The sequence below is a fragment of the Danio aesculapii genome, chromosome 7, assembly GCF_903798145.1.
Source record: "Danio aesculapii chromosome 7, fDanAes4.1, whole genome shotgun sequence".
In the NCBI taxonomy this organism is placed as follows: Eukaryota; Metazoa; Chordata; class Actinopteri; order Cypriniformes; family Danionidae; genus Danio; species Danio aesculapii.
The window spans coordinates 2054286-2082209 of NC_079441.1; the positions used below are offsets into that span (position 1 = coordinate 2054286).

The 27924-nt window shown below is 38.8% G+C and overlaps 1 protein-coding gene across 1 annotated transcript; it reads right to left on the bottom strand.

Annotated features, from left to right (window-relative positions):
• Positions 1-7302: 7302 nt before the first annotated feature.
• zgc:171424 (uncharacterized protein LOC793213 homolog) lies at positions 7303-24638 on the bottom strand. Its single transcript, XM_056462556.1, has 9 exons — positions 24596-24638; positions 20800-20838; positions 17016-17274; positions 13004-13149; positions 10943-11222; positions 10730-10869; positions 8491-8570; positions 8325-8421; positions 7303-7328 (listed from the first exon to the last, which is right to left on the bottom strand). The coding sequence occupies exons 1-9, from the start codon at positions 24636-24638 to the stop codon at positions 7303-7305; spliced, it is 1110 nt and encodes a 369-aa protein (XP_056318531.1).
• Positions 24639-27924: the final 3286 nt, after the last annotated feature.

A 27924-nucleotide genomic window follows, 5' to 3' on the forward strand; every position in this document is an offset into this window, starting at 1 on the left:
TGTTCTCCCCGTGTTGGTGTGGGCTTCCTCCGGGTGCTTCGGTTTCCCCCACAGTCCAAATATATGCGCTATATGCTTATTTCACGCGGCTGCCATTTTAAAACACGAAAGCGAGGCTGCGGTGGGAAGAAACCCTGAAGTATAGGATCAGCACTGTAAACATTGCAGCAACATACTGTGGACTACAAACCCCCAGCTGTTGCCATGACTTCAAAATACAGATATGGTGTAAACATCACTTTAATATCATTCAGTTCAGTTTAATTGAAACAATTAAAAACACATTAGGCATCAAACAACATCACAATCTCTTTCAGAGTAATACGCTTAAGTGTCCTCCTAGGCTTCAGTTCATTGCAGCAGGTAAACACCGTGATGAAGCTTCCCTGCTTCAGTCTATGTAAACCTGCTGAGCGATAAAACCATGCAGGTCTCTGTCGCACACCCTTGTGTTGTCTGTAATAGTGTTGTCCCGGTACTGACGTTTTAAAACGTACAATTCCCGCTTACATTTAAGCGCCACTGAGCACGCTGCTGATGGCGTTCTTAAATAGCACTAATTTGCCATTGTGTTCACGGGCTCAACAGAAAGCACTGTGATTGGTCGAGAAGGTCATCAGCTCACCGCTCTTCACCGAGTGCAAAGACAGATACATGGACACTGGAGCATTTAAAGCTGTGAAGATCAGTCGACTCATCAGTGGATCACTCGTCTGTGTTTGTGCTCGGTAAACATCGGTGAAGTGCAGTGAGCTGATGACCTTCTCGACCAATCACAGTGCTTTCTGTTGAGCATGTGAACACAATGGCAAATCAGCGCTGTTTAAGAACGCCATCAGCAGTGCTTAAATGTTAACGGAGAATGGACTTTTTTTTTTTCACTTCAGTACCGAAATTCAGTATCGTGACGGGTCTAATATAGTGAAAGAATCAGTTCATTAACTTGAGTTTGATGAATGGCATCTAAAATGTGTGTTTGGGAAAGAAAACGTTAGCTAACTAGTGCCATTTCCCTTAACTTAGCTGAAAATGAGATCCAATATCCCTTTTTATTTTTACTATAACGGACTTTTGAGTCCTTCGAAAGGCGGTGAAAGTATACATTTGTGTCGATTTCTCTTTGCTGATAAGATATGCAGCCAAGTGCACAACCTTCCTGTGTGACCCAGGCGATACTTCTGGGTTTCTTCCTACAGCAGCCTCGGTTTCGCTGTTTAAAATGGCGGCCGTGTGAAATCAGTCCACAGGGGAATTGAGTAACTAAATTGGCTGTAGTGTATAATTGTGTGTGTATGTGAATGAGTGTGTATGGGAGTATCCCAGTATTGGGTTGCAGCTTGAAAGGCATCCGTTGCGTAAAACATATGCTGGAATAGTTGGTGGTTCATTCCACCGTGGCAACTGCCGAAATAGAGACTAAGCCGAAGGAAGATGAATGAATTAAAGAAATATAAAGATCATGTTCCATGAAGATATTTAATCGATTTCAATATCAATATCGATAAAAAAGTAAATAAATAAACACGGTTTTGATTAGTAACGAGGAGATTTTATTTTATTTTGGCCCTTATCAAATATCAGATGTGCATTAGGAAAGCAGCTGATTAGATGGGGCTAAACCTTCTTGAACCATAAAATAAACAATATGTATAATTTACATATGGCAACAGCACTGGCATTACTTAATAAATGTATTAAATATATTCTATTATATGTCTAATAAAAGTTAATGTTGTTAAAAGAAATATTGAAGAGCAAAAATTCCATTGATAAAGTCATTTCATCTGTACTCGTGCCTCTTATAATGTTGGATAGTTGAATGTTAAATAGATTTATTTCTCATTTAACCCATTCGTGCCCAAATTTTAAAAATGGTTTCATGCATGTAGCCTTGTTAATAGTGTCCTATATGAACATGTTTTGCATTCATTTTCTCCAGGTTTTTGATTTTATTTTCCAAGAAAATTGTATTTGAATATGCAGCAAATGTGAATATGCAACGGTAGGCAAATATGTTGTAAGAACCCTTCAATGTAAAATTTGAATAGGAGGAGAACATTTGGCATTTTACCTCAAAAGTACTGCTTTTAAAAGATCAACTCATATTCATAAACACATTTATTATGCTGAAAATTAGAAAACCGTTTGATATGAACCCCCCCCTCCATTTTGATAAATGATCCATCAAATAATTTCATAAATATGAAACTAATCCATTTGTCTTAAAGTGAATAAGCACAAACTAGTTTCCCCCAACAGACTACTGTGTGTCAAAAAGATAAATGAGAATGTCATCTAACAAAATATTTTCAGTAAATCTCACTACAGACGTTTGTAGACATCTGACAGAAATAGTCAGACAGCTTCGTAACAAGTAAAGCTGCTAATTCTGTGTGTGGAGTTGTTAAATGATCCTGATGGGCTGAGATTTTGAGAGATTTATTGAGTTTTTTTTTTGAGTCCACATGTACACGGGTATTTTTGTAAACAAATATGTTTTTTCTCAATTTTTTAGAAAACTCCCTGCCAAAAGTTTTTAAAAATGTGGGTTTCAGTGACCTGATACTGTGTTTTTGTGTAAAAAAAAGCTGCAATTTGTTAGCGCCAGTAGCCTAGTGGTAATGAGCTCTGATATATAGCACTGACGTGCTCACGGTGACCCGAGTTTGATTCCCGGCTCAAGGTCCTTTGCTGATCCTTCACCTCTCTCGGCTCCCAATGCTTTCCTGTCTAGAATGTCCACTGTCCTATCATAATAAAGGTGAAAAAACCTTTAAAAATAATTATTAAAAAAAAGCTGCAATGTAGACAATACATATGTTTGTGTGGACAGCAGGGCCTAAGGTTGCGACTGAATTTGGTGGTAGTTTTGTGTTTTTCTTCAGTGATTTTGCTTTTTAACAGCAGGAGTTCATTATTCTCTGTTCAATCAGCACTTCAACACTGTTCCAGTGTTATTTTAACTCTTTGTAGGAGTTGGACCAGTGGGAGATGCTAATTTTACTCTGTATCAAATTTTGCTGTGTATCAAATCATGTATCAAAAAATCTACCTTAAATAAAGCTATCAGTTAAATGGTAAAGTTATGTTTAGATAGGGTATTATCTGATGTGTAAAACATATGCTGGAATAGTTAGTGGTTCATTTCACCATGGCAACTGCCTAAATAGAGACTAAGCCGAAGGAAGATGAATGAATAAAAAAAAATCTACCTTAAATAAAGCTATCAGTTAAATGGTAAAGTTATGTTTAGATGGGGTATTATGATAGCAATAATCATTAAACAAGAACAATAACTTTATTAACTTATTAACACATTATCCCCTAATTCCCTATGATTTATGTACTTACAAGGTATTTGTATACGAAAAAACTATAGATCTCTTGAAAGATTTATTTTGTTTAGATGAATCTAGAGACCTTCATGATTATATTGATATACATTTGTGAGCAAAAAGTTATTTTTAGTATCATGATAACTTCCTTAGTTTGGGAGGGTTTGCCTCCATTTTGCATCCTGAAATTAGGGGGTTGGAAGTTGAAGGTCTCATATGACAGGAAGTAAATCAATTCCTTTTTTTTCTTTCTTGCAGTATTTTTGGTTGTTTGCTTGTTTGTCATTGACAAAATAAACATGGATAACATGTGAAAAATTACTCATAAAAGCAAAATAACAGCTATGAACTTCAGCAACAATAGTTGCCGGTGGAATTAAATGGGTTATAATGGAAAAACAGCTATAGTAGTACTTACAATTGACCAATATCAGAGTCAAAAGTACAGATTTTTTTTCTTTAATACCAAAATTATGATTGTATTCAGTAAAATTTCCTATTGTCAGCATATTAAAAACAAATTTTTGGCTTGTACTGATTGGATTCTGTCTATTTGTGTCACTGAATTGTCTAGTGAGTGTTGCACATTTTTAAACTAGTCGTTTCACTCTCTTCATGTTTGCATTTGTTGTTTTCTGCATGAGAGATCAGCCTGTCAAAACTAGCAGAAAACAAGCTCTCAGACACGACATAACAAGATCTGTTTCTAGACGTTAGTATAAGAAAAGATCTGTAAGATCGGAATATTAGGCGCTCATAGAAACTACAAAAATGCTTGTCCTACAGTTTTTGTGTTGTTTCTACACTGAAAAAAGTGTTGCCAGCAAAACTGTTGCAAAAATTTATTTGTGTTGAATTTAAACAAACAAATTAAATTTAATAATGTTCAACCTAATTTGTTTGTTTAAATTCAGCCCAAATAAATTGTTTACAATCACTTAACGTAAAAATATTGAGTAAATGCAAGGAATCATCTTTGAATAATTTTTTTTCAGTGTAGATCAAATATCTAAAAATTGTTAAATCAAGAAGCATTTTCTAGACGAGCAAAAATATCGTCTTGATTTCAGAAATAATGAGTCAAAATTAAGTGAGTTTTTCCCTTAAAACAAGCAAAAATAACCTGCCAATGGGATATGCAAGAGAATCTTACATTAAATGGAAAAACTCAATATTGGCATAATATTACTGAAAACAAGACAAAAGCTCAGAGTAAGAAAAGCATCGCTTACGGTACAGTTAGTCCGTATTTTACATTTATGTAACTATGATACTCTTCTAACTATGATACTCTAAAACCGTATCTACACATTGTCAGGCTGATTAAATGAACAAAAACTAATAAAGACAGTCCTCAGGGCAATTTATATTCCAGGGCATTTGCTTAGAAAGCATTTCCCAAACATCATCAATGTAAATGTAGATGTAAATGTTGGAGGTTACTTTTTCAGAAGAGCATAAACGCATGAGGAAGCGCATAAAGAGGGTCTGTGTTTGTGTAACTGGACCACAATTAAGTGCGTTTACATTTTAGATTCACAAGATCCACCTGAAACCTGAAGACAATTGTGCGTGTTTCTAAAAACGTCTGCTTATAGTGTTTTTCTTGCACTTTACACTATTTGACTAGCCATACCATACTTTTGCATATGTAAATAATGTTGATGTCTCTTTTTCTTAGGAAAGAAACTCAGGAAATGACAGATGATGCTGATCTGGGAGCAGAAAGCAAGACTGATGTGGTCAAATAATTAGGATTTTCCTCATTTAGAAAAACCTCACAACAATGCTTGGTGGCTCAATGCATTAAAACACAGCAAACACTTTATTAATATAGTATCAGTGGTGCAGTCGGGGCTATATGCACGTATACTCAGTATGCCTACTTTTTTCCACGAGCTGTTTGGGTATTACGACTTCTGAGGATCAATAATATATATATATATATATACTCACTTGTTTTGCTGATTAGACTTCCCTAATTTACGTGTATTTGCATCCCGTTTCACTGTATACCAAATGATTTTTTACCTCTCATCTTAATTTGTTGCAATTGGTGGATTTTTGTTTATATTGTGCGCTATTCCTCGCCCCCTGACTTTTTCGAAGTCAACTGAATGATGTCTCGCTGAAACGTTTGGGTAAAATTATAAAACAGCATGTGTGGGTTGGGTGGGTAATAGTACACCACCTTTTTTTAAAGACTACACCACTGTATAGCACATGTGGTTGGAACACAAAGGAGTCACATGTAAGGAAATATTTAGCATTTCACCCAAATAATAACTCATCTAAGCCACAGGTGTCAGGCCTGCACAGTTTAGACCAGGGGTGTCCAAACTCGGTCCTGGAGGACCGGTGTCCTGCAGATTTTAGCTCCAACTTGCCTCAACACACCTGTACGGATGTTTCTAGAAAGCCTAGTAAGTGCTTGATTAGCTAGCCCAGGTGTGTCTGATTGGGGTTGGAACTAAACTTTGCAGGACACCAGCCCTCCAGGACCGAGCTTGGACATGCCTGGTTTAGACCCATGCCCTGCTTCAAAAGATCTTTTAGCCTACAAGATGGTTATCACAACAATCACTGATTAAAAAAATCTATCTATCTATCTATCTATCTATCTATCTATCTATCTATCTATCTATCTATCTATCTATCTATCTATCTATCTATCTATCTATCTATCTATCTATCTATCTATCTATCTATCTACCTACCTACCTACCTACATACCTACCTACCTACCTACCTACCTACCTACCTACACTTGAAGTCAGAATTATTAGCCCCCCTGTTTATTTTTTCCCCAATTTCTGTTTAACGGAGAGCAGATTTCTTCAACACATCTCTAATCATAATAGTTTTAATAACTCATCTCTAATAACTGATTTATTTTCTCTTTGTCATGATGACAGTAAATAATGTTAGACTAGATATTCTTCAAGACACTTCTATACAGCTTAAAGTGACATTAAAGGCTTAACTAGGTTAATTAGGGTAACTAGGCAGGTTAGGGTAATTAGGCAAGTTATTGTATAATGATGGTTTGTTCTGTAGACTATTGAAAACAAAATTAGCTTAAAGGGGCTAATAATATTGACCTTAAAATGGTTAATAAAAAATTCAAAACTGCTTTTATTCTAGCTGAAATAAAACAAATAAGACTTTCTCCAGAAGAAAAAATATTATCAGACATACTGTGAACATTTCCTTGCTCTGTTAAACATCATTTGGGAAATATTTAAAAAATTTAAAAAATGCAATGGGTGGGGGGCTAATAATTCTGACTGTATGTATATATATGTACATTTATGTATATATGTATGAGAGAGAGAGAGAGAGAGAGAGAGAGAGAGAGAGAGAGTATAATAAAAATAGTTTTATGCTGCAAAAATAGTTTCTCCTGTATTTTTCATCTGTCTAAGACTTTTTAAGGTTTAAAATTTACATTTTTGAATTTTAGACTTTTTAAGACCCCGCAGAGACCCTGGAATGAAGTCACACCACGATACAACACCACGAAAACCAAGCAACAACAACAAAAAAGAATTTAATGAGCTTTAAATGTAGCGCTACATGGACATCTGAAAAATAAGATCTGCGCAAAAATATTTAAGACAGCAAATTTATTACTTTTTAAGGTCTAAAATTGTAATTTTTTAATTTTAAATTCGAGTCAACAATTTCATTCAATTTAAAGATCAATATTTTTATAGACTTTCAGATTTAAACCTTAGCTGGATGTTTCAGTTCTCTTACTGCTGTGTTACACATTGCATCAATAACCCATAATTGGGGCTCTTTAAATAAAGACATGCAGCAATAAGCATTTTGTCAGAATCTTTTCTTTTTATTTCATTCTTAGTTTCTCCAGAATCGTGTTGCTCTACTCGGTTACACTTTAGTATTTAATATTTTATTTTGCATGTGAATGAAGATCACAGCAGATCCAGAGTTCAGCTTTTCTTCATCTTATTGTTTGAACACACTGAGCTGTAAATAAAACAGTTCATCACATCAGATATCATGCTACATTTTATTAGTTCTCTATTTGTTCATGTTAAAGGGATAGTTCACCCAAAAATTAAAATTCAGTAGCTCTGTTACTAGCTATTAGTCATTTAAGGCGGGGATACCAGTAATTTAGAGCGGGGCTATCAGTAATTTAGGGATGTGGCCATCAGTCCTTTAGGCCAGTGGTTCTCAAACTTTTAAACCAGCGACCCCCAATGTAAGATCGTCAAGAACTCGCGACCCCCCACTACCAAAGCATATACAAACAATAAAAATAACCTTTTTTAAACTGTTCACACTATTTTAACTATATTAACTATACATTACCGAGCCGAAATTAACATTTTTGCTTGGTAGTACTGGTGCTCCTAACTTTAAAAATGTAGGCGCACCAGTCAAAATTTAGTGGCTCCCACCAATTATCGCACTGTTACTACAAGTTTTATAAACAGATTTATTGCATTTGAAATCAACACTAATCAAAACTAACAAGCAAAAAATATATATTCATGCATGAGGAAAATTTGTCTCAGTGAAATCCCGTTATCACAAGAAAAGACATTTTTATAACATAATTGAGGGACCAAAAGATATCACGGACGGACCGCTCACTGGCCCTGCACGCACTGCTTGACATGAATGAATCTGTTAACGTCAACTGTGCTGTGTTCTCATGCCTGGTGTCTGATATTGAGCAGATGCTTTTGACACATACCTTATTATTTGCATAGGTCATTTTAATAGCAATACCGCTCTTTTCATGAGCTGCAATCTCTTTTCTGCTCTGACTACATCCATTTATCAATCTTCTCTTATTTTGTTAGCAAGACCCATCTTCCAATGATCCAATCAGTTTCCAAAGAACACAATCCTCATTTTAAGACTTTTAATTGGATGTACTTTATAGTATGGGGAAAAAGGACAATCTGAACTTCAGTTTTAGGGTGATTTTAATGTTTAATTTCATACACTGACCTTGCTCCGATTTCTTCCGCATCACTTCCTGTTGGGGCAGTTGTGTCCAGTGCAGCGTCACATCAGAAAAGCCTCTTTGTGCCAGAGCAGATTCCAGCTGAAATGAGCAGATGTGGTGTTGAAGAGCATGAATGTGTTCAGACTGGAGAATGTTTGCGTGTCTCACCTGCGTCTGGAGCCGGACTTCAGAAAGACTAAAGCCAGCGTTGACCTTCAGCTTCACCAAGGACTGCTTCAAACAAGGACCTGTACACACACACACACACACACATATATATATATATCCCTTTTCTACAAGGCAGTTTGAGAGCTGTTTCAGAGTAATCATAACTGATTCTTCATCTTTTGACAGCGAAAGCACAGGCTCTGAACCCAGTTAATTGGTTCTTAAGTAGCAGCAAAACACTGCTGGGTTAGAAGTAAAAACTGTCAGGGCTGATGGTGGAGTTACAGAGACCAGTGAGATGACAAAATGTCTTGAGTGCCATTTTTTAAATCTGATTAAAATTTAAATAACCAATGCTTAAAATAAATGTCATTTATTTGTCTGCCATATGTATAATATTGCAAAGACTTTTGATGAACTGTGTCTACAATAACCTACAGCGAATGCATCTGTCACAGAAAACCAGACATGCAACTTGTAACATGCAAACTGTTATGATCTTCAAAATAGGTGAAGTTTATTTATAACCTAATTTCCAGAGGATCAAGTGCTTATGATTGCTTGCAGCCGGTCCTGCATTATTCAATTTATGATTCACCAATCAGACGATTCCTAAGCCACTATAAATACCCTAGGTTCCATATAACAGCCATCTTTGTTTTGAAGAATCCCCCCTTCCACCCCTACTCCTCCTCCTTTCCTAGATGGGTGGAACGGTGGCCCAGTGGTTAGCAATGTTGCCTCACAGCAAGAACGTCACTGGTTCTAGTCCTTATCAAGCCTGTCGACATTTCTGTGTGGAGTTTACACGTTCTCCCCATGCTCACGTGGGTTTCCCCCAGGTTCCCCGGTTTCCTCCCACCATCCAAAAACATGCAACTTAAGTTAATTGACTAATCCAAATCGCCACCATAGACGTACTCCTAATAAGTAGTTATCGCTTAAGAGCAATCACTATCTGTTCATTAGCTACTACTGCAGGGGAGTTCTCGAGATCTACCTGAACTCAAACTCCTCTCTCGCCTTGCAAATGGGAGGGAGCCCCGGGCTCAAGGATCTTATGAGCTCAGGGCTCTCTCCTGGGACAACATGCCAAACAAGCTTCATAATCAGTCATCAGCTAAGTGTGAACTATTGAAATCTACACAAACTACTCAAACAAATGTGAAGTGAATGTGTTTGTATATATATTGAGCTAGGCAATAGTGGTGGGACAATACAGTGAATTCTGTGGCGATATGTGGCTCACGATAATGATAATATGTTTTATTCAGTGCCTTTCCGTCGACTGTCTTGTAAAACCTGAACTGTCTCACACTTTAGAGTGGAAACTAGCAGGTGGGTCTTTGATTTGTTTTTCATTATTTTCCGCCATTCTTCTTGCTACTCTTTTTTTTCTGCGCTTCTTCTCTGTTGTTGTTAGTTAACTTTTGTTTTTCATTGGCCACTGCTTCCGCCCCTTTAACCCTAATTACTTGAACAGCGCCACCGCAAACAGAATGGTGGACATTGGGTAGTGACAATGACTGATAATTTTGTGCAATAAAATATCGATATTGGCCGTTAGTGTCACGGTCACCAGCGATCATAACTCCCTAGATCGCTGGTTTGCACATAAGGACTACAAATCTGCTTGTAAATGGACTACATATTCAGTCATGCCACACACACTCACACCTGCTCCAAGTCTCTACTAATTACACTTGCACCACCTGAGGATTGTCAGACTGATTACACACACTACTTACGCAGCACACACACTCACTTCCCTTGCCGAGTCTTGTTTTCTGTAAAGTGACATTACAACGCGTTTCCCTTAGTCTTGTTCCTCTGTGTTTTTGATCTTTGCCAGGTTTCCCTTTCTCCTTGTCTGCCGCCTGTCTACCGACCTCTCGCCTGTGTTTGACTACAATTCTGTACTGCCTTTATACATCTGTTTGCAGCTGTGTTGACCCTTGCCTCCCTGACTTTGAATAAACCTGCACGTGGATCCTAAACCTCAGTTGTCTCTGTCACTCCCCGTGTTACAGTTAGTGTATCAATTATTTATTGCGACAGAAAGCACAACAATATATTGCAATATCGATTTTTTTCCCCACCCCTACGAGGCAAACATTTACTGACTGCTGAGAGCATGAAACTGTTGAAATATCTGTTTATATCTAAACTAGCTTTGATTTAATAGTTGAAATGAGTCTATTCATTGTTGTTAGGTAAATAATAGACTGTTTAATCCCACCTTGTCCATAGACCTCCACTTCACACAGAGTGAGAAACTTTGAGTCTCCAGGATTGAACAGACTCACATATCGACCCTCCATATTGTTACAGACGAAGGTGGCAGAAACTCCAGCTGGAATACTAGAAATCACAGCACATCTGAAGAGAGAACATCATTAGTCTTCAATATTTGAGCAATCAGAGGATTTTATTAATAATAAGAGATTCTCACATGGGATTATTGTTGCCGTTGTTCTCTAAAGAGTTTCCGATGTGAATCTCGGCTCCGTTTATTCGTTCTGGACAGCAGTCTAGTCTGTTAGTGACCACTACTGCACTAACTTGGTAAATGTGACCCAGATCCAGCCTCCACCATGGGTTAGTTTGACTATTGGTTGAGGAACACCCTGTTGATGGATCTGATAATCCTGGATTGAAATTAACAGCCTGTTCAGGAATCCAGGAGCTGTAGGTTGACGACTGCGTCACGTTTTTACCTGTTGCCAAATTATCTGGAAAATGTGATGACAAGAGTTTGTTTTAGGTAGGTGAGATTTCCTTCAGTTTACAAAGGTGTTTCTAGTAAGTCTCAAAAAAAAAATACCCGGGTATGTTTGACTCCCATATGCCAGTTTGTTTTACTAGTGTGAGTGCTGCGTACTGCACTTGATTGTGCCTCTATTCTAAGCCTTAGTTTGGCTAAACCCGTATATTATTGTGAGGATAACTTTGTGTTAATGAGCCTTTATCAATTTAACTTAAACGCTGGATTATTAAAAGTATGCAATACTCTCGACATAAAAGCTTCAGACAAACACACAAGTTTGTTTTATATTGTCAGTTTTTTTTGTGAAAGAAAGCTTTAACTCAGTCAACTTTTAAAAACGTTTATGAATGAATGACGCACAGTGGTGTGACGAGGTGTTATACCTGACGTTCCTGTCAGTCATAACATTAAGAGACTGTTTCACCTGGATTTATTACTCATTTGTACTTGTGAACTATCATTCCATCAACCTTCGGCCCGATTCCAATTCTACCCCTTAGCGTTTCCCCTTACCCCCCCCCCTCATTTTGCATGTTAACGTGAAGGGGTAGAGGTGTCCCAATTCTCTTTAGTTTGAAAGTATAGGGAAAGGGGAAGGGGTAGATAGCCCTCGAAACAGATTTTTCAGGACCACACGAGATACCATGGGGTACAAAAATTCCCCAGAATACACCATCTACAGTGACAGCATGGCTGCACACGGAAGTAAGGAGATGCATACAGCATACAGCTTGCTGTTTTGAGCCTCAGCTGGGTCAGTTGGCATTTCTCTGTGGAGTTTGCATGTTCTCCCCGTGTTCACATGGGTTTCCCCCACAAGTCTAAAGACATGTGTTATAGGCAAGTTGGGTAAGCTAAATTGGCTGTAGTGTACGTGTGTGAATTAGTGTGTATGGACGCTTCCCAGTGATGGGTTGCAGCTGGAAGGGCATTCCTTCATTCATTCATTCATTTTCTTTTCGGCTTAGTCCCTTTATTAATCCGGGGTCGCCACAGCGGAATGAACCACCAACTTTTCCAGCACGTTTTTACGCAACGGATGCCCTTCCAGCCGCAACCCATCTCTGGGAAACATCCACACACACTCATTCATCCACTATGGACAATTTAGCTTACCCAATTCCCCTGTACCGCATGTCTTTGGACTATGGGGGAAACCGGAGCACCCGGAGGAAACCCACGCAAACACAGGGAGAACATACAAACTCCACACAGAAACGCCAACTAATCCAGCTGAGGCTCGAACCAGCGACCTTCTTGCTGTGAGGCGACAGCACTACCTAGGGCATCCGCTGCATAAATGATATGCTGGATAAGTTAGTGGTTCATTACGCTGTGGCGACCCCAGATTAATAAAGGGACTAAGCCGAAAAGAAAATAAATGAATGAAGGTTGGATATATGTCTCTCTCTGTCTCTCTCTCAACCCTCTGCAAAGCAGTCACACATTTGACTGTGAAAGTAAATAGTCTGCTTTATGTCTCCCTTCTGTGTTTTTAAGGGAAATGCAGCAATTGCGGTCTTCTGAAACAACCGAGGTTAGAGTAAATAAATGTAATGAGGAACCTTACCGTTTAGTATTAGTAATAACTATAGGCATTGAGCTGTCTCAGTAAACAATTACTATATCATCACCTCTTATTCTCAACATAAAAGGTTTGAGTTTTGTTCAAAGATAGCAACACATGTTTCTTTACCATTATCTGTCAATACTGAGTTAGCACACAAACTTGTGAGTTGGAATTACCTGGAAAAATCACGAAGACTCCCACAGCACAGAGAGTAAGAATGCTTGAAGGTGCATTAATATCCACAAACACGTACCGTCCCTGCATCCCATTACACGAGTAGCTGAACGTCAGTCCTGCTGGAATAGTAGAAACTACTGCACATCTGCAAATAGACAAGAGTGACACAAAAACTTTATTTATTACTTTCTTTTGGATGAAATGCATTGCATTATATCCAGATTTGTGTCATCAGTGTATTGATTGTTATTTTATAATGATGATGGGGATCTAGATCTAGGTTGGGAGTGACAGTAATCGTGATATGAAGAGGAGAATCACAGGGGGTGATTGCGTTTGAGATGAAGTGTGTGGGTGATGGTGTTCAAGTTGAAGATGAGTGGGTTCAAGATGAAGGGGAGTATGATGGTTTTCGAGATGAAGCGGAGGATGATGGTGTTCGAGATGAAGCGGAGGATGATGGTGTTCGAGATGAAGGGGAGGTTAATGATGTTCAAGATGAAGGGGAGGATGATGATGTTTGAGATGAAGGGGAGGTGGATGGTGTTCGAGGTGAAGGGGAGGATGATGGTGTTCGAGATGAAGCGGAGGATGATGATGTTCGAGATGAAGGGGAGGTTGATGATGTTCGAGATGAAGGGGAGGATGATGATGTTCGAGATGAAGGGGAGGATGATGATGTTCGAGATGAAGGGGAGGTTGATGGTGTTCGAGATGAAGGGGAGGTTGATGGTGTTCGAGATGAAGCGGAGGATGATGGTATTCGAGATGAAGGAGAGGTTGATGGTGTTCGAGATGAAGGGGAGGCTGATGATGTTCGAGATGAAGGGGAGGATGATGGTGTTTGAGATGAAGGGGAGGTTGATGATGTTCGAGATGAAGGGAAGGTTGATGATGTTCGAGATGAAGGGGAGGATGATGGTGTTTGAGATGAAGGGGAGGTTGATGATGTTCGAGATGAAGGGAAGGTTGATGATGTTCGAGATGAAGGGAAGGTTGATGGTGTTCGAGGTGAAGGGGAGGATGATGGTGTTCGAGATGAAGGGGAGGTTGATGATGTTCGAGATGAAGGGGAGGATGATGATGTTCGAGATGAAGGGGAGGTTGATGGTGTTCGAGATGAAGGGGAGGTTGATGGTGTTCGAGATGAAGGGGAGGATGATGGTATTCGAGATGAAGGAGAGGTTGATGGTGTTCGAGATGAAGGGGAGGCTGATGATGTTCGAGATGAAGGGGAGGATGATGGTGTTTGAGATGAAGGGGAGGTTGATGGTGTTCGAGATGAAGGGGAGGTTGATGGTGTTCGAGATGAAGGGGAGGCTGATGATGTTCGAGATGAAGGGGAGGATGATGGTGTTTGAGATGAAGGGGAGGTTGATGGTGTTCGAGATGAAGGGGAGGATGATGGTGTTTGAGATGAAGGGGAGGTTGATGGTGTTCGAGATGAAGGGGAGGCTGATGATGTTCGAGATGAAGGGGAGGATGATGGTGTTTGAGATGAAGGGGAGGTTGATGGTGTTCGAGATGAAGGGGAGGATGATGGTGTTCGAGATGAAGGGGAGGTTGATGGTGTTCGAGATGAAGGGGAGATTAATGATGTTCAAGATGAAGGGGAGGATGATGATGTTTGAGATGAAGGGGAGGATGATGGTGTTCGAGATGAAGCGGAGGATGATGGTGTTTGAGATGAAGGGGAGGTTGATGGTGTTCGAGATGAAGGGGAGGCTGATGATGTTCGAGATGAAGGGGAGGATGATGGTGTTTGAGATGAAGGGGAGGTTGATGGTGTTCGAGATGAAGGAGAGGATGATGGGGCTTGAGATGAAGGGGAGGTTGATGGTGTTCGAGGTGAAGGGGAGGTTGATGGTGTTCGAGATGAAGGGGAGGATGATGGTGTTCGAGATGAAGCGGAGGATGATGGTGTTCGAGATGAAGGGGAGGTTGATGGTGTTCGAGATGAAGGGGAGGTTGATGATGTTCGAGATGAAGCAGAGAATGATGGTGTTCGAGATGAAGGGTATGATAATGGTGTTCGAGGTGAAGGGGAGGATGATGATGTTCGAGATGAAAGGGAGGATGATGGGGCTCGAGATGAAGGGGAGGTTGATGGTGTTCGAGATGAAGGGGAGGTTAATGATGTTCGAGATGAAGGAGAGGATGATGATGTTCAAGATGAAGGGGAGGATGATGATGTTCGAGATGAAGGGGAGGATGATGATGTTCGAGATGAAGGGGAGGATGATGATGTTCGAGATGAAGGGGAGGATGATGATGTTCGAGATGAAGGGGAGGATGATGATGTTCGAGATGAAGGGGAGGATGATGATGTTCGAGATGAAGGGGAGGATGATGGTGTTTGAGATGAAGGGGAGGATGATGATGTTCGAGATGAAGGGGAGGATGATGATGTTCGAGATGAAGGGGAGGATGATGGTGTTCGAGATGAAGGGGAGGATGATGGTGTTTGAGATGAAGGGGAGGTTGATGGTGTTCGAGATGAAGGGGAGGTTGATGATGTTCGAGATGAAGCGGAGGATGATGGTGTTCGAGATGAAGCAGAGGATGATGGTGTTCGAGATGAAGCGGAGGTTGATGGTGTTCGAGATGAAGGGGAGGATGATGGGGCTCGAGATGAAGGGGAGGTTGATGGTGTTCGAGATGAAGGGGTGGATGATGGGGCTCAAGATGAAGGGGAGGTTGATGGTGTTCGAGATGAAGGGGAGGATGATGGTGTTCGAGGTGAAGGGGAGGATGATGGTGTTCGAGATGAAGGGGAGGATGATGGGGCTCGAGATGAAGGGGAGGATGATGGTGTTCGAGATGAAGCGGAGGATGATGGGGCTCGAGATGAAGGGGAGGTTGATGGTGTTCGAGATGAAGGGGTGGATGATGGGGCTCAAGATGAAGGGGAGGTTGATGGTGTTCGAGATGAAGGGGAGGATGATGGTGTTCGAGGTGAAGGGGAGGATGATGGTGTTCGAGATGAAGGGGAGGATGATGGGGCTCGAGATGAAGCGGAGGATGATGGTGTTCGAGATGAAGGGGAGGATGATGGTGTTCGAGATGAAGGGGAGGTTGATGGTGTTCGAGATGAAGGGGAGGATGATGGTGTTCGAGGTGAAGGGGAGGATGATGGTGTTCGAGATGAAGGGGAGGATGATGGGGCTCGAGATGAAGGGGAGGATGATGGTGTTCGAGGTGAAGGGGAGGCTGATGATGTTTGAGATGAAGGGGAGGATGATGGTGTTCGAGATGAAGGGGAGGTTGATTGGGCTCGAGATGAAGGGGAGGTTGATGGTGTTCGAGATGAAGGGGTGGATGATGGGGCTCAAGATGAAGGGGGGATTATTGTGTTCGAGATGAAGGGGAGGTTGGTGAGGCTCAAAAAGAGGGGGGGATGATGGTGTTGGAGATAAAGGGGAGGATGATGGTGTTGGAGATGAAGGGGAGGTTGATTGTTTTCAAGATGAAGGGGGTTGGTTGATGGTGAAGGTGTTTAAGATGAAGTGTGGGGGATTGATGGTGTTCGAGATAAAGGTGAGGGGAGGAGAGGTTTGAGGGGTGATGTTGATCTAGATAAGGGGGGGGGGGGGGGGGGGGGGGGGGTATTGATCGCAGGAGAAAGACCAGGGGTGTTTGAGATGAAGAGCTGGGATTGTTGGTGATCAAGATGAGGAGATGGGGGTGACAGTTTTCAATTAGAACTGTAAGAGCCTCATGACAATCATGTTTACAAAGACGGATTATGCTGTTATTGTTTGTAACAAAGACATTTCAATAAATGTCATGTTTTGATTCAAAATGACATAACTAAGTGAATGACACTTAACGACAGTTGTCATAAAATCTTCTTCATGTATTTAGGACATATGTCACGTCATGATTATAAAGCTGTGATGGCAAGGTCTTATAAACATCTCCTTATAAGTCAAGTGTTACCAAATATATAAAAGCATAAAATGACTAACCATCTGGGCTGAATGTCTGCATCCAGATTAAACAGAGACTCACACTGGGTTGCTGAACACATCTGAAGGAACATCTCCAATGCGAATCTCAGCTCCGTTGATTCTGTCGCTGCAGCAGTCCAGTCTGTTAGTGATGGAGACTCTGTTCACGCTGTAGCTCTTCTGCAGGTCTAATCTCCACCATGGCAGAGTCTGTATCGTAGTGTGTGTGCATGAGGAGCTTATCCCATCCAGAGCATTTACAGGAAGCCCGTCCATATATGTAGTCGACTGGATGGCCGTTCCCCATCCTGCTATGTTAACTGTGTGTTCAACAGTGGTGAAAAAAAACACATAAAAATCATACTTTATGAATAGTTTATAAAAAAAACATTATTGGGCAAAAAAATATGTAGTGCAAGTGTAACGGAGGCCTGCTAGTGAAGTGCTGTGCAGGTAAACCTCACTCCTCTGACCTCTAAAAGGTGCTCTAGCGACAGTCAATAGAGGCCATGGCCTTTAGCCTCCTTGTTAGAGCAACCAACTCCCATGTGGAAGATCGCCGGTTTGATCCCAGCTTGGAGGGTGTTGGATGGTGTAGGACCAGCGGGGGGTTACACAAGTAGAGTAAAAGTAGTAAACACTACTCAAAACATGAGTACTTCTAGAAGTACTTCTGAAAAATAAGTGAGTAGTAAGTGCTGTGCTGTGGGTAAAAGGTGTGTTTCAATGCGGCTACCACCCAAGGTTATTATAGTTAACGAAAACGAATGAAAAAATGAAAACTAAAATTTTAAATAGTTGTCGTTAACTGAAATAAAAATAAAACGAGAGTATTTTTAAAAAAACAGAACTAACTGAAACTGTATTGTGTACATACAAAACAAACGGAAACTAACTAAAATTATAGCAAAAACCTCTTTCATTTTCGTCTTTGTAAATGGATTTAATACATTACAGTAAGCCTTTTACAAGTAAATCTATTTACTTCGCGCTGCCAGGTGTTTGACCCGTACGGCACCTCAGAGTCTGTAGCCCTGCTGCCATTGGCCAGATCGAGCTGGTTCTCCTCCAGTCATCCTCGCTGTTGCTCCCACGACAAAAACAACGAGTGGACATGACAGCAGCAAGGTCACATCATTAAATACAGACATAAATTTGTTACTTTATCACATTTGTGCTCAAATATTGGGTTTTATTTCTGTATTAGTGGTTGTGATTGCGAACAAATCTTTTAACCGGATCTTCTAAATAAACCAATTGAACTTGTTTACCAAATCGAACTGAATCAACAATTCACGTCTCCAGTAAGCACTCTTCCACAAACTACTTACTTTTTAACATGCCTAATACCCCCATGTGACTCGAAATGAACCAAAATATACGGTTATTAAGTTAATAGAACAGTAACGTTACATTGAGATCAGATTTAAGCCGATAATACTGCGCATGTTCGATTCAGTGACCTGAACACAAACAGTACATGACAGCCTGCTGTGACTGAACTAAATCAACTGCAGCGCGGATAAACCGAGGGCTTAAATGAGAGGATCTGGAGAAAAATGTAAGTTTATTTCATAACAGAAAAGCATAATGGAATATAAATAAGTGAATCAGGCTTCAATTGGGTTGCAAAACTCAACTGTAAGAAATATTTAGATATTGGTGATATTTTACTGACTGAAAAATGATTGCTGACTACATTATTTTGGTATGTTGAGTCCTAACATGGGAGGATTGTCACATAAAATCCGGTTCGCAGTAAAGATCTGAACTTCACTACTGTGTATCTAGCCTCAGAAGCAGCCTTGCACACATATTGTACTTAAGGCTGCTATTTTGTGGGCTGCTGTATTTTAATTTAAGGATGGGTAGATGATAGTGGTAGATGATAGTGGTCATGTGTTCTCTGAATAGATGTTTCATAAAATGTATGGCTGAGTTTTATTATACAATATTTATTCTGATGATTTTGAATCTTGCACTCAACAAATATCTTTATTTGGGGGAAAAATAAAACTAATACTGAAACTAATAAAAACTAAACTAAAACTAAGCAATTTCAAAATATAGAAACTAATAAAAACTAGTAAATCTCCCTCTAAAACTAATTAAAATGAACTAAATTTGAAAACAAAAAGTCAAAACGAAATAAAAACTAAAACTAATGAAAAATCCCAAACTATTATCACCATGCCACCACTGCAAGTATATTTCAAACACTGAAATTACCAAAACACTTACCCTCCTGTGAAATTGTAATTACTTTTCTAATATTTCCCAAGAAAGCAGATTTTCAACATACAAGTCTCAATAAACAATTTCTAATCACTTATTTCTTTTATCTTTGTCATGATGACAGCACATAATATTTGACTAGCTATTCTTCAAGACACTAGTATTCAGCTTAAAGTGACATGTTAAGGCTTAACTAGGTTAATTAGGCAAGTCGTTGTACAGCAATGGTTTGTTCGGTAGACAATTGACAAAAATTGCCGATTACAGTCGATCAGGGCCTGGTTAATATGGATCTGGGCTTTGGAGGTTTTACAACATGGTCACATGTTTATTGGTCAGTTTGTATGACTTAGTATTTGGGCTTTGGTCACATGGTCAATAAAGATACAAAATAGGTAGTAAACTTTGCTCTGCGCTTTTTCTACTTCTCTGACTCTACTGCTATCAGGCTCTCTTTGGGGCCTACTCTCTGTGTCTCTCTCACCCTCCCCCTGTCTCTTTCTCTCGGGTAACTTTATTTTACATTTAGTCTGGGTACAATTATGATCATATGTTTTTATCATTTAATATTTGATCATGTCATACAGTTATTTTATAACTAATTCAGTTGTAACCATTGAGAATTATTGTCATTAAATAATTTCATTTTCAAGTATTTGTGAATTACTTTTGATTTAACATCAACACTGAATCACTCCATATTGCAATACAATACAATCACATAATATCAACGCTCTCCAACGCCCTTATTTCCGTTTAATATAAGATTGCAGAAGGATGGTTTGACTAGAAATGTACAGTTTTCTCCATCATACTGTTAACTTCGGCAGAACTGACAACAGTTAGGACGACTGTAGTTAAAATACCATTTTTACAATACTGATAATGAGATTATTTCCCAGCCAAATGATAAGAAATAAGACTTTCTTCAAAAGAAAAATATAATAGGATACACCAGCCTGATCTCACCAGAAAACGTAAGTATTTTACATTTTGTCAGTTTAGTGGCTAATTCGTACGAATTCGTATGAGTTAAGTTCGGGTACAATTTTAAAAAGGAGGCGTGGCACCTAACCCCACCCCTAAACCCAACCGTCATTGGGTGATGAGCAAACCGTACTAAATCATACAAATTAGATCATACGAATTCATACGAATTAGCCACTAAATCAAAAAGTTACGAATTGCCGTGAGATTGTGTTGGATATACTATAGAAAAATATCCTTTGTCTGTTAAACAGCACTTGGGAAAATATATTAAAACAAATTCAAAGGGGAGCTAATCATTTTGTCTTCATCTCTATATTGTAATATATCTTAAACTGGCATCAACCAGTAAAAGAAATTAATATTATGTTGTCATCATAATGTCTGCTTTGTCATTAAAGGTGTAAAATGTATACGATTTTAAGTGTACATTCAAAAAAGATATTCTATATTCTCTTTCTTCTTTTCAAATTTGAATCCATTTGCATCTAAAGTTCCTTTGCATGCTTTATTGAGCTTCTTGAATATTCTGCACGTCTGTATTGTTTGCACTGTAAAGCTCGGAAAATGTTTCACAGCAGCACAAAATGACAAACGATGTGATTGTTTAGTAGAAATCTCACCTTCAGTTCCGCCTTCAATCGTCTGAACTGAGAAGAACACTGGAAAAAACAAGAACAGGATCATATGCACAGTAATTATAGACTTCGGCTGATTTTTCAGTAGATACACTTATGGAGTAGACCTAATTTTGTCAGATTTACACTTAAGGAAATAAAAAAAAAAGAGTTTTCTAAGTGCCATCTGAAAATGTAAACATTATTCTCATGCCCCTTTGTTTATGTTGAGATATTTCACTTTAGAGACCAGGAAAAGGACTTACTCTTTGCCATAAAAGTGATATTACTGAACACACACACAGGAGTCTGATAAAAATGCTCATTTTAGATGAAAATTTCAGACGGCATTTAGAGGTTTTTACATCTGAACTCTTCAAATGCTTCAAAAGACTTTGTAAAAATCTAAATAAAAAGGTTTGGTATGTTTCACAATCAATCCCTCCAGGATTTAGCAGGGACTTTTATATGTTTTATTTTTATATATTATCATTTTATTTACATTTTTATGCATTCATTTTCCTTCAGCTTAGTCTATATTTCAGGGGTCGCCACAGCAGAATGAACCGCCAACTATTCCAGCATATGTTTTACGCAGTGGATGCCCTTTCAGCTGCAACCCAGTGTTGGGAAACACCCATACACACTCACTCATTCACACACACACACTTATACACTACAGCCAATTTAGTTCATCAATTCACCTATAGCGCATGTGTTTGGACTGTGGGGGAAACCGGAGCACCCAGAGGAAACCCACGCCAACATGGGAAGTACATGCAAACTCCACACAGAAACGCCAACTGACCCAGCCAAAATTCGAACCAGAGACCTTCTGGCTGTGAGGCCACAGTGCTAACCACTGAGCCATTGTGCCACCCTTATATCAGAACCAGAATCAGTTTTATTGCCAAATGTGCTTCACACACACAAGGAATTTGTTTTAGCTACAGAAGCTTCCGGTGTACATAAAGTGACAAGTGACGACACAAGAGATGCAGAGAGAAACAGAGATGCAGTTATTTATTATACTTTTATTTATTTGTGGCCTAAAATGACTGACTTTGTGGCTGCTTTTATCAAAACTAATGGGAATTTAAGCTTTGATTCCCCTATATGTTAAGTGACCCTAACTGATACACTGCAAAAAAATGTAGGGTTGCACATAAATCATTCATGTTGTCCCAACACAAATCCAAGTTAACGTAGCTAATTTAAGTAGATTGAACATAAAGCAATGAAGTTTCCCCAAAAAAATCTCCATAATTGTGTTGTTTCAGCTTGTTTTAAATTAGTATGTGGATTACAGTTTTTTACAGATGCTATAGGACACATTTCTCAATACTTAGGCCACTTTTGCATAACTCTTCAGCTTAGCAAAGCAGTTTATTTCACATTCATAATGCACGAAAACTACCAAAATACAGTATTCTGGTCTCAAATAAACTCATTCTTCCAGAACGCAAAGGTGGACAGCCCACAAACACACTTTGTCACCCACAAAACATTGAGCTCAAAACACACTAACATCATGCAGCATTACACAGTGTTTCCTTGTGTAAAACAAGCACACATCTCTGTTTATGACTGCAATATATGTTACTGGAATAAATCAGACGTGATGCAGAACTCCTCAATATTTTATGTCCTTTATTTATTTGCTCTAAGTAATTCCAAAATACAAGAATTTGTACACACACTATCCACTGATACAGATACAATAGACTGATTTCTCGCGGCCGCCATTTTTTAAAGTGAAATCGAGGCTGCGGTGGGAAGAAACCCAGAAGTATCATTGGAAGTTACATTGGAACGTTGTGTAGCTGGCTGTATATCTCATCAGCGAAGAGAAAGTGACACAAATTTATCATTTCACCGCCTTCTGAGTGACCCGAAGGTCCGTTCTGGATGAATAGTGAAAATAAAAAGGGATATCAGAGCTAATTTTCAGCTAAGTTAAAGGAAACGGCACTAGTTAGCTATTGTTTTCTTTCCCAAACACACGTTTCAGATGCCATTTATCAAACGCGAGTTAATGAACTGATTCTTTCACTATATTAGACTTGTGACGATACTGAATTAAAAGAAAAGCCGCCAATTTCCCGCTAACATTTAAGGCAGTGTTGATGGCTTTCTTAAAACAGCGCTGATTTGCAATTGTGTTCACGTGCTCAACAGAAATGCTTGTGATTGGCCGAGAAGGTCATCAGTTCACCCTCCGAGTACAAACACAGACAAGCGATCTGCTTGATAACTCGATTGGTCTTCACGGTTGCTTCATGCTCCAGTGTCCATGTATCTGTGTTTACACTGGGCGAAGAGCGGTAAACTGATGAGCACTGGTGAATACTATGGTAAATTAGCGGGCATTTTAAAACTTCAGTATCGGGACAACAATATTACAGACAACATGAGGGTGTGCTACAGAGGACTGCAGAGTTTTATCGCTCACTGGGTAACATAGACTGAAGCAGGGAAGCGTCTCCACAGTGTTTACCTGCTGCAATGAACTGAAGCCTAGGAGGACACTTGAGCGTATTACTCTTAAAGACATTCTGATGTTGTTTGACGCTAAATTGCTTTTAATTGTTTAAATTAAGCTTACTGAATGATATTAAAGTGATGTTTACACCATATCTGCATTTTGAAATCTCGGCAACAGCTGGAGGTTTGTACTCCACAGCATGTTACTGCAATGTTTACAGTGCTGCACCTATACTTCCGGGTTTCCTCCCATCACAGCTTCGCTTTGGTTCTTTAAAATGGCGGCCGAGTGAAATAAGCCTATAGTAATGCTAATCTGGCTGGTTAAACTGCATATGTAGATGTGAAATATGTTTCAGTAAAATATTGCTGTTGAATTTTGCCGTCTTACTCAGTTCTACATGATGTTATTGTTTCGAACAGAAGTTGACCAGTGTTGAAAACAGTATGTCAGCATGTGCTAAATGTCCTGTACGTACAGATGTTAGGCAGCTGTTGTGTCTGAGTGAGAAAAGACTTGATGAAATTTGAGAGATGTAGTCATTGAATGCATTTTGTGCCAAAACAATGAGAATTGATCCTCAGTTTAGCCCACATAGACTTCTGTTGTGCTCGCTGTGTCGAGAGTTTTGCAAAAGTCCCCTAAGTGTAGGGAAATGTGTCCTAGCGTCTGTGAAAAACTGTAAGCTGCAGAAATCAGAAATAGTGTACACTAAAATACTGATATGACAAAAAGTCACGACAAATATTTCAACTCATTTTAATCAGCTAATCAAGTTTCTACACTGAAGTGTTGCATGCAAAACTGTTGCAAACAATTTATTTGTGTTAAATTTAAACAAACAAAATAAATTGAGCTATGTTCAACTTAATTTATTTGTTTAAATTCAACCCAAATAAATAGTTTACAACTACTTAACGTAAAAAAATTGAGTAAATCCAATGAATCACCTTTGGATAATTTTTTTCAGTGTACTGAAAAACTACAGCACAGTTGTAGTTGTTAATATACAGTGCACTTGTAAATATTACAGGATTACTGGCAGCCAAGATGGCAGTAATGCTGTACATATTACAGCATTTTTACAGTGTATTGTTGAAGTGTTTGGATAATATCCACCAAAAAACAACACATTCTGCTATGTTTTCTGTTATCTTCAACTCTGAAAACTGGACTGACACAGTTTCAAAGAACTTCCATGTTAAGCTGCTTTGACACCATCTACATTGAATTGAATCGGTTAGTTCTCTCATATTGAAATAATGCAGATAACCAAGGTTTCGAATTATTAAAATGATTAGAAGTGGTTTTACTTACCCAGTAAGAGAGACAGACTCCTGTAGAAAGCCCTCATGATCATTTCCAGCACTTTCTGGCTATTTTCCAGCTTCCATTAGAGGATGTTTGAGTGAATGGGTTTCTCAGGAAAAACACGCTAGTTTAACTTTACATCAGTGGCATTTGTTTGTTTTCTCCTCCTCCCACTTACATGCATTTCTTTAACTTAATGGCTGCAGTTTTTCCACCACAAAAACTCTGTATTATTAAAGAAAGGAACAAACAACCAAACAGGGAAAAGGCAACAAAAGTGAGCACATTTGCAGTAAATATGATGATAATTTACAGATCAGTTTTACATTTGTGACTCTGGAGCACAAAAACAAACAAACAGAAGTCGTAACCCAAAATACATTTACATATTTTTCTGAAATGTTTTATCAATTCAGTTCAATTCTTGTTTATTTATATAGCACTTTTACTATTTAGATTGTGTCAAAGCAGCTTAACATAGTTCTAGTAACGACCAGATTTCAGAGTTGGAGTTCAGTTTAGTTCAGTTCAGTGTGGTTTAATTTTCACTTCTGAAAGTTCAAACACTGAAGAGAAAATTATATTTAGTACAGATCATGTTGCATGTAGATATTCAGTCAGTTTCGTACTGTGAATATATAATTTTGATATCAGCCAAAAAAAAAAAAACATTCCTACAGTATCAGAGCATACCTACATACAGTTGAAGTCAGAATTATTAGCCCCCATTTGATTTTTTTTTTTTTTTCCAATATTTCCCAAATGACGTTTGACAGAGCAAGGAAATGTTCACAGTATGTCTGATAATATTTGTTCTTCTGGAGAAAGTCTTATTTGTTTTATTTCGGCTAGAATAAAAGCAGTTTTTAATTTTTTTAAAAACTATTTTAAAGAGCACCTAGGTTACCCCTTTTTCAGATTTAATATGAGTCTTTTGTGTCTCCAGAATGTGTCTGTAAAGTTTCAGCTCAGAACACCCATCAGATTATCTATTAGACATTTTATAAGTTCCTACTTTATACCTTTTAGCATCTGGTAGCAGTTTTGTTGTATTGCGCCTTTCAGGCTAGTCCTACCCGCCCACCGTTTCTATGCGCCTTTCAGCGAGCCTCAATCTCCTCCCTCGGCTGGGTCAGACAGACAGACATAAAGGAAGCAGATCTCACATAGTGTTTGTGAGAAATACTACAGTAAGAACTTTACCAATGAGTATTTGATGCATTTGTTGTGGAGTTGCAACAAAGAGTCACACACAATGTTGTTACAAAGTTCACGCACAAAAACACAGACACTTTATTATTTAGTGGCTAATTTGTATGAATTCGTTCGATCTAATTCGTACATTTTAGTAGGATTTGCTCATCCTCCAATGACGGTTGGGTTTAGGGGTGGGGTTAGGTGCCAGGCCTCCCTTTTAAAACCGTACAATTTCGTACGACTGAACTTCGTACGAATTAACCACTAAAACTGACAAAATGTAAAATACTTACGTTTTCTCCTGAGATCAGGCTGGATACACACAGAGACAGCGTGGACACACACACACAGACAGCACGCACATTTAGCTTTGCACTCGTTTTGCACGCATATGTGACAGGATACAGGTTAATCTCCACTGCTGTATGGATATCTGTTATGTTAACGTACAAAATAAACCTGATTTAACGTCCACAAATCGGGTATGAAGCGTCTTCTTTTATAATTGTTCTGACACGCGGCTGTGCTGATTAAGTGAATCTGAAGTAAATTGCTGTAAATCATCATGCACCGTTATAAAACATGTTAAACTTGTAAAACTCACCCTTGATCATATTTGATGATGATTGATGACTAGCGAACTGAACACACCTTTAATTCCCAGTTGCTTTGAGCACGTCCTGTCCTGTTGATATGATTATACACGTGACTACCGGGACATGTTAATACGCCACAGCTGTCAATCAATTCGGTGGGCGGGGGGACCGCACTCCTACGTCAAGTTGCGGTGGGTCTGAAAACCCCTCCAATTGGTCCACCGATTTTATGTTGTTAAATTGAAAAATAAAAGCACTGGGTGTGTTTATATCACCCCAATATGACGCTCTATACAACTATACCTACACACATGTCTGTACAAACAGCTTGAAAAGTAGATTTTTCACCATAGGTGCCCTTTAAATGTCACTTTAAGCTGTATAGACGAGTTTTGAAGAATATCTAGTCAAATATTATTTACTGTCATCATGACAAAGATTAAATAAATCAGTTATTAGAAATGAGTTATTAAAAGAATAATGTTTGGAAATGTGTTGATCTGCTCTCCCTCAACAGAAATTGGAGAAAAAAAAATAAACAGGGGTCATAATAATTCAGGGGGCTAATAATTCTGACTTCAACTGTATGCCTAATCAAAAATTGACTTTTGATATATTCACACACACACACACACACACACACACACGCACACGCACACGCACACGCACACGCACGCACACGCACACGCACACACACACACACACACAATGGCCAATTTATTTGATCAATTCTCTTATAGCACATGTGTTTGGACTGAGGGGGAAACCGGAGGGGCACCCAGAGGACACCCACGGCACACAGAACCAACTGACTCAGCTTGGACTTAAACCAGCGACCTTCTTGCTGTAGGACAACAGTGCTAACCACTGATCCACCATGCCACCTATGGAACATTATCTTTAATTATTATTATAATGTTTTTTTTGCGGGTGACACGATGGCTTGATCAATGTTTTTTTTTTTTGTCCATAAAACGTAAACAGTAATTTTGACTCGATAATTTCGAGTCGATATTGGTCAACTGCATACAGTTCTTGCTATTTTTTTATGCATTGATATACTGAATATTTTAAGAGAGGCATAAGTTTAGATTAAAAAGAATTATTCCGACAATCAAATTTGATTTGTTCTGTTTAAAATTTCTCACTTTTAATACTTTTATTTTGGCATATAATAGAACATATTTATTTATTAGTAAATAATTTAGCTGCTCCAGGAAAATAGCGTTGTTGCTATCTTTTACAGTCTTTTATTTTAGAAATGTTTACCGCAAACTTACCGTATCTGACATTTTATACATCATAGACTCAGCTCTGATAATTTTGTACAAGTTATTTTTAGTTTTTGCTAATTTTTAATGATTTTGCTCTGAGAAAAACTGATTATTCAAAAGACTTGCAGCTCATTTCTAATTAATAAACCATAGGCATCAGGCTTGTTTATATTATTGCAGATAGCTTTAAATTAATCCAATATTGGCTGATAAATATTGGTACATCTTCAGCAATATGCATTGTTATGCAAACGCTTCCTTTATTGAT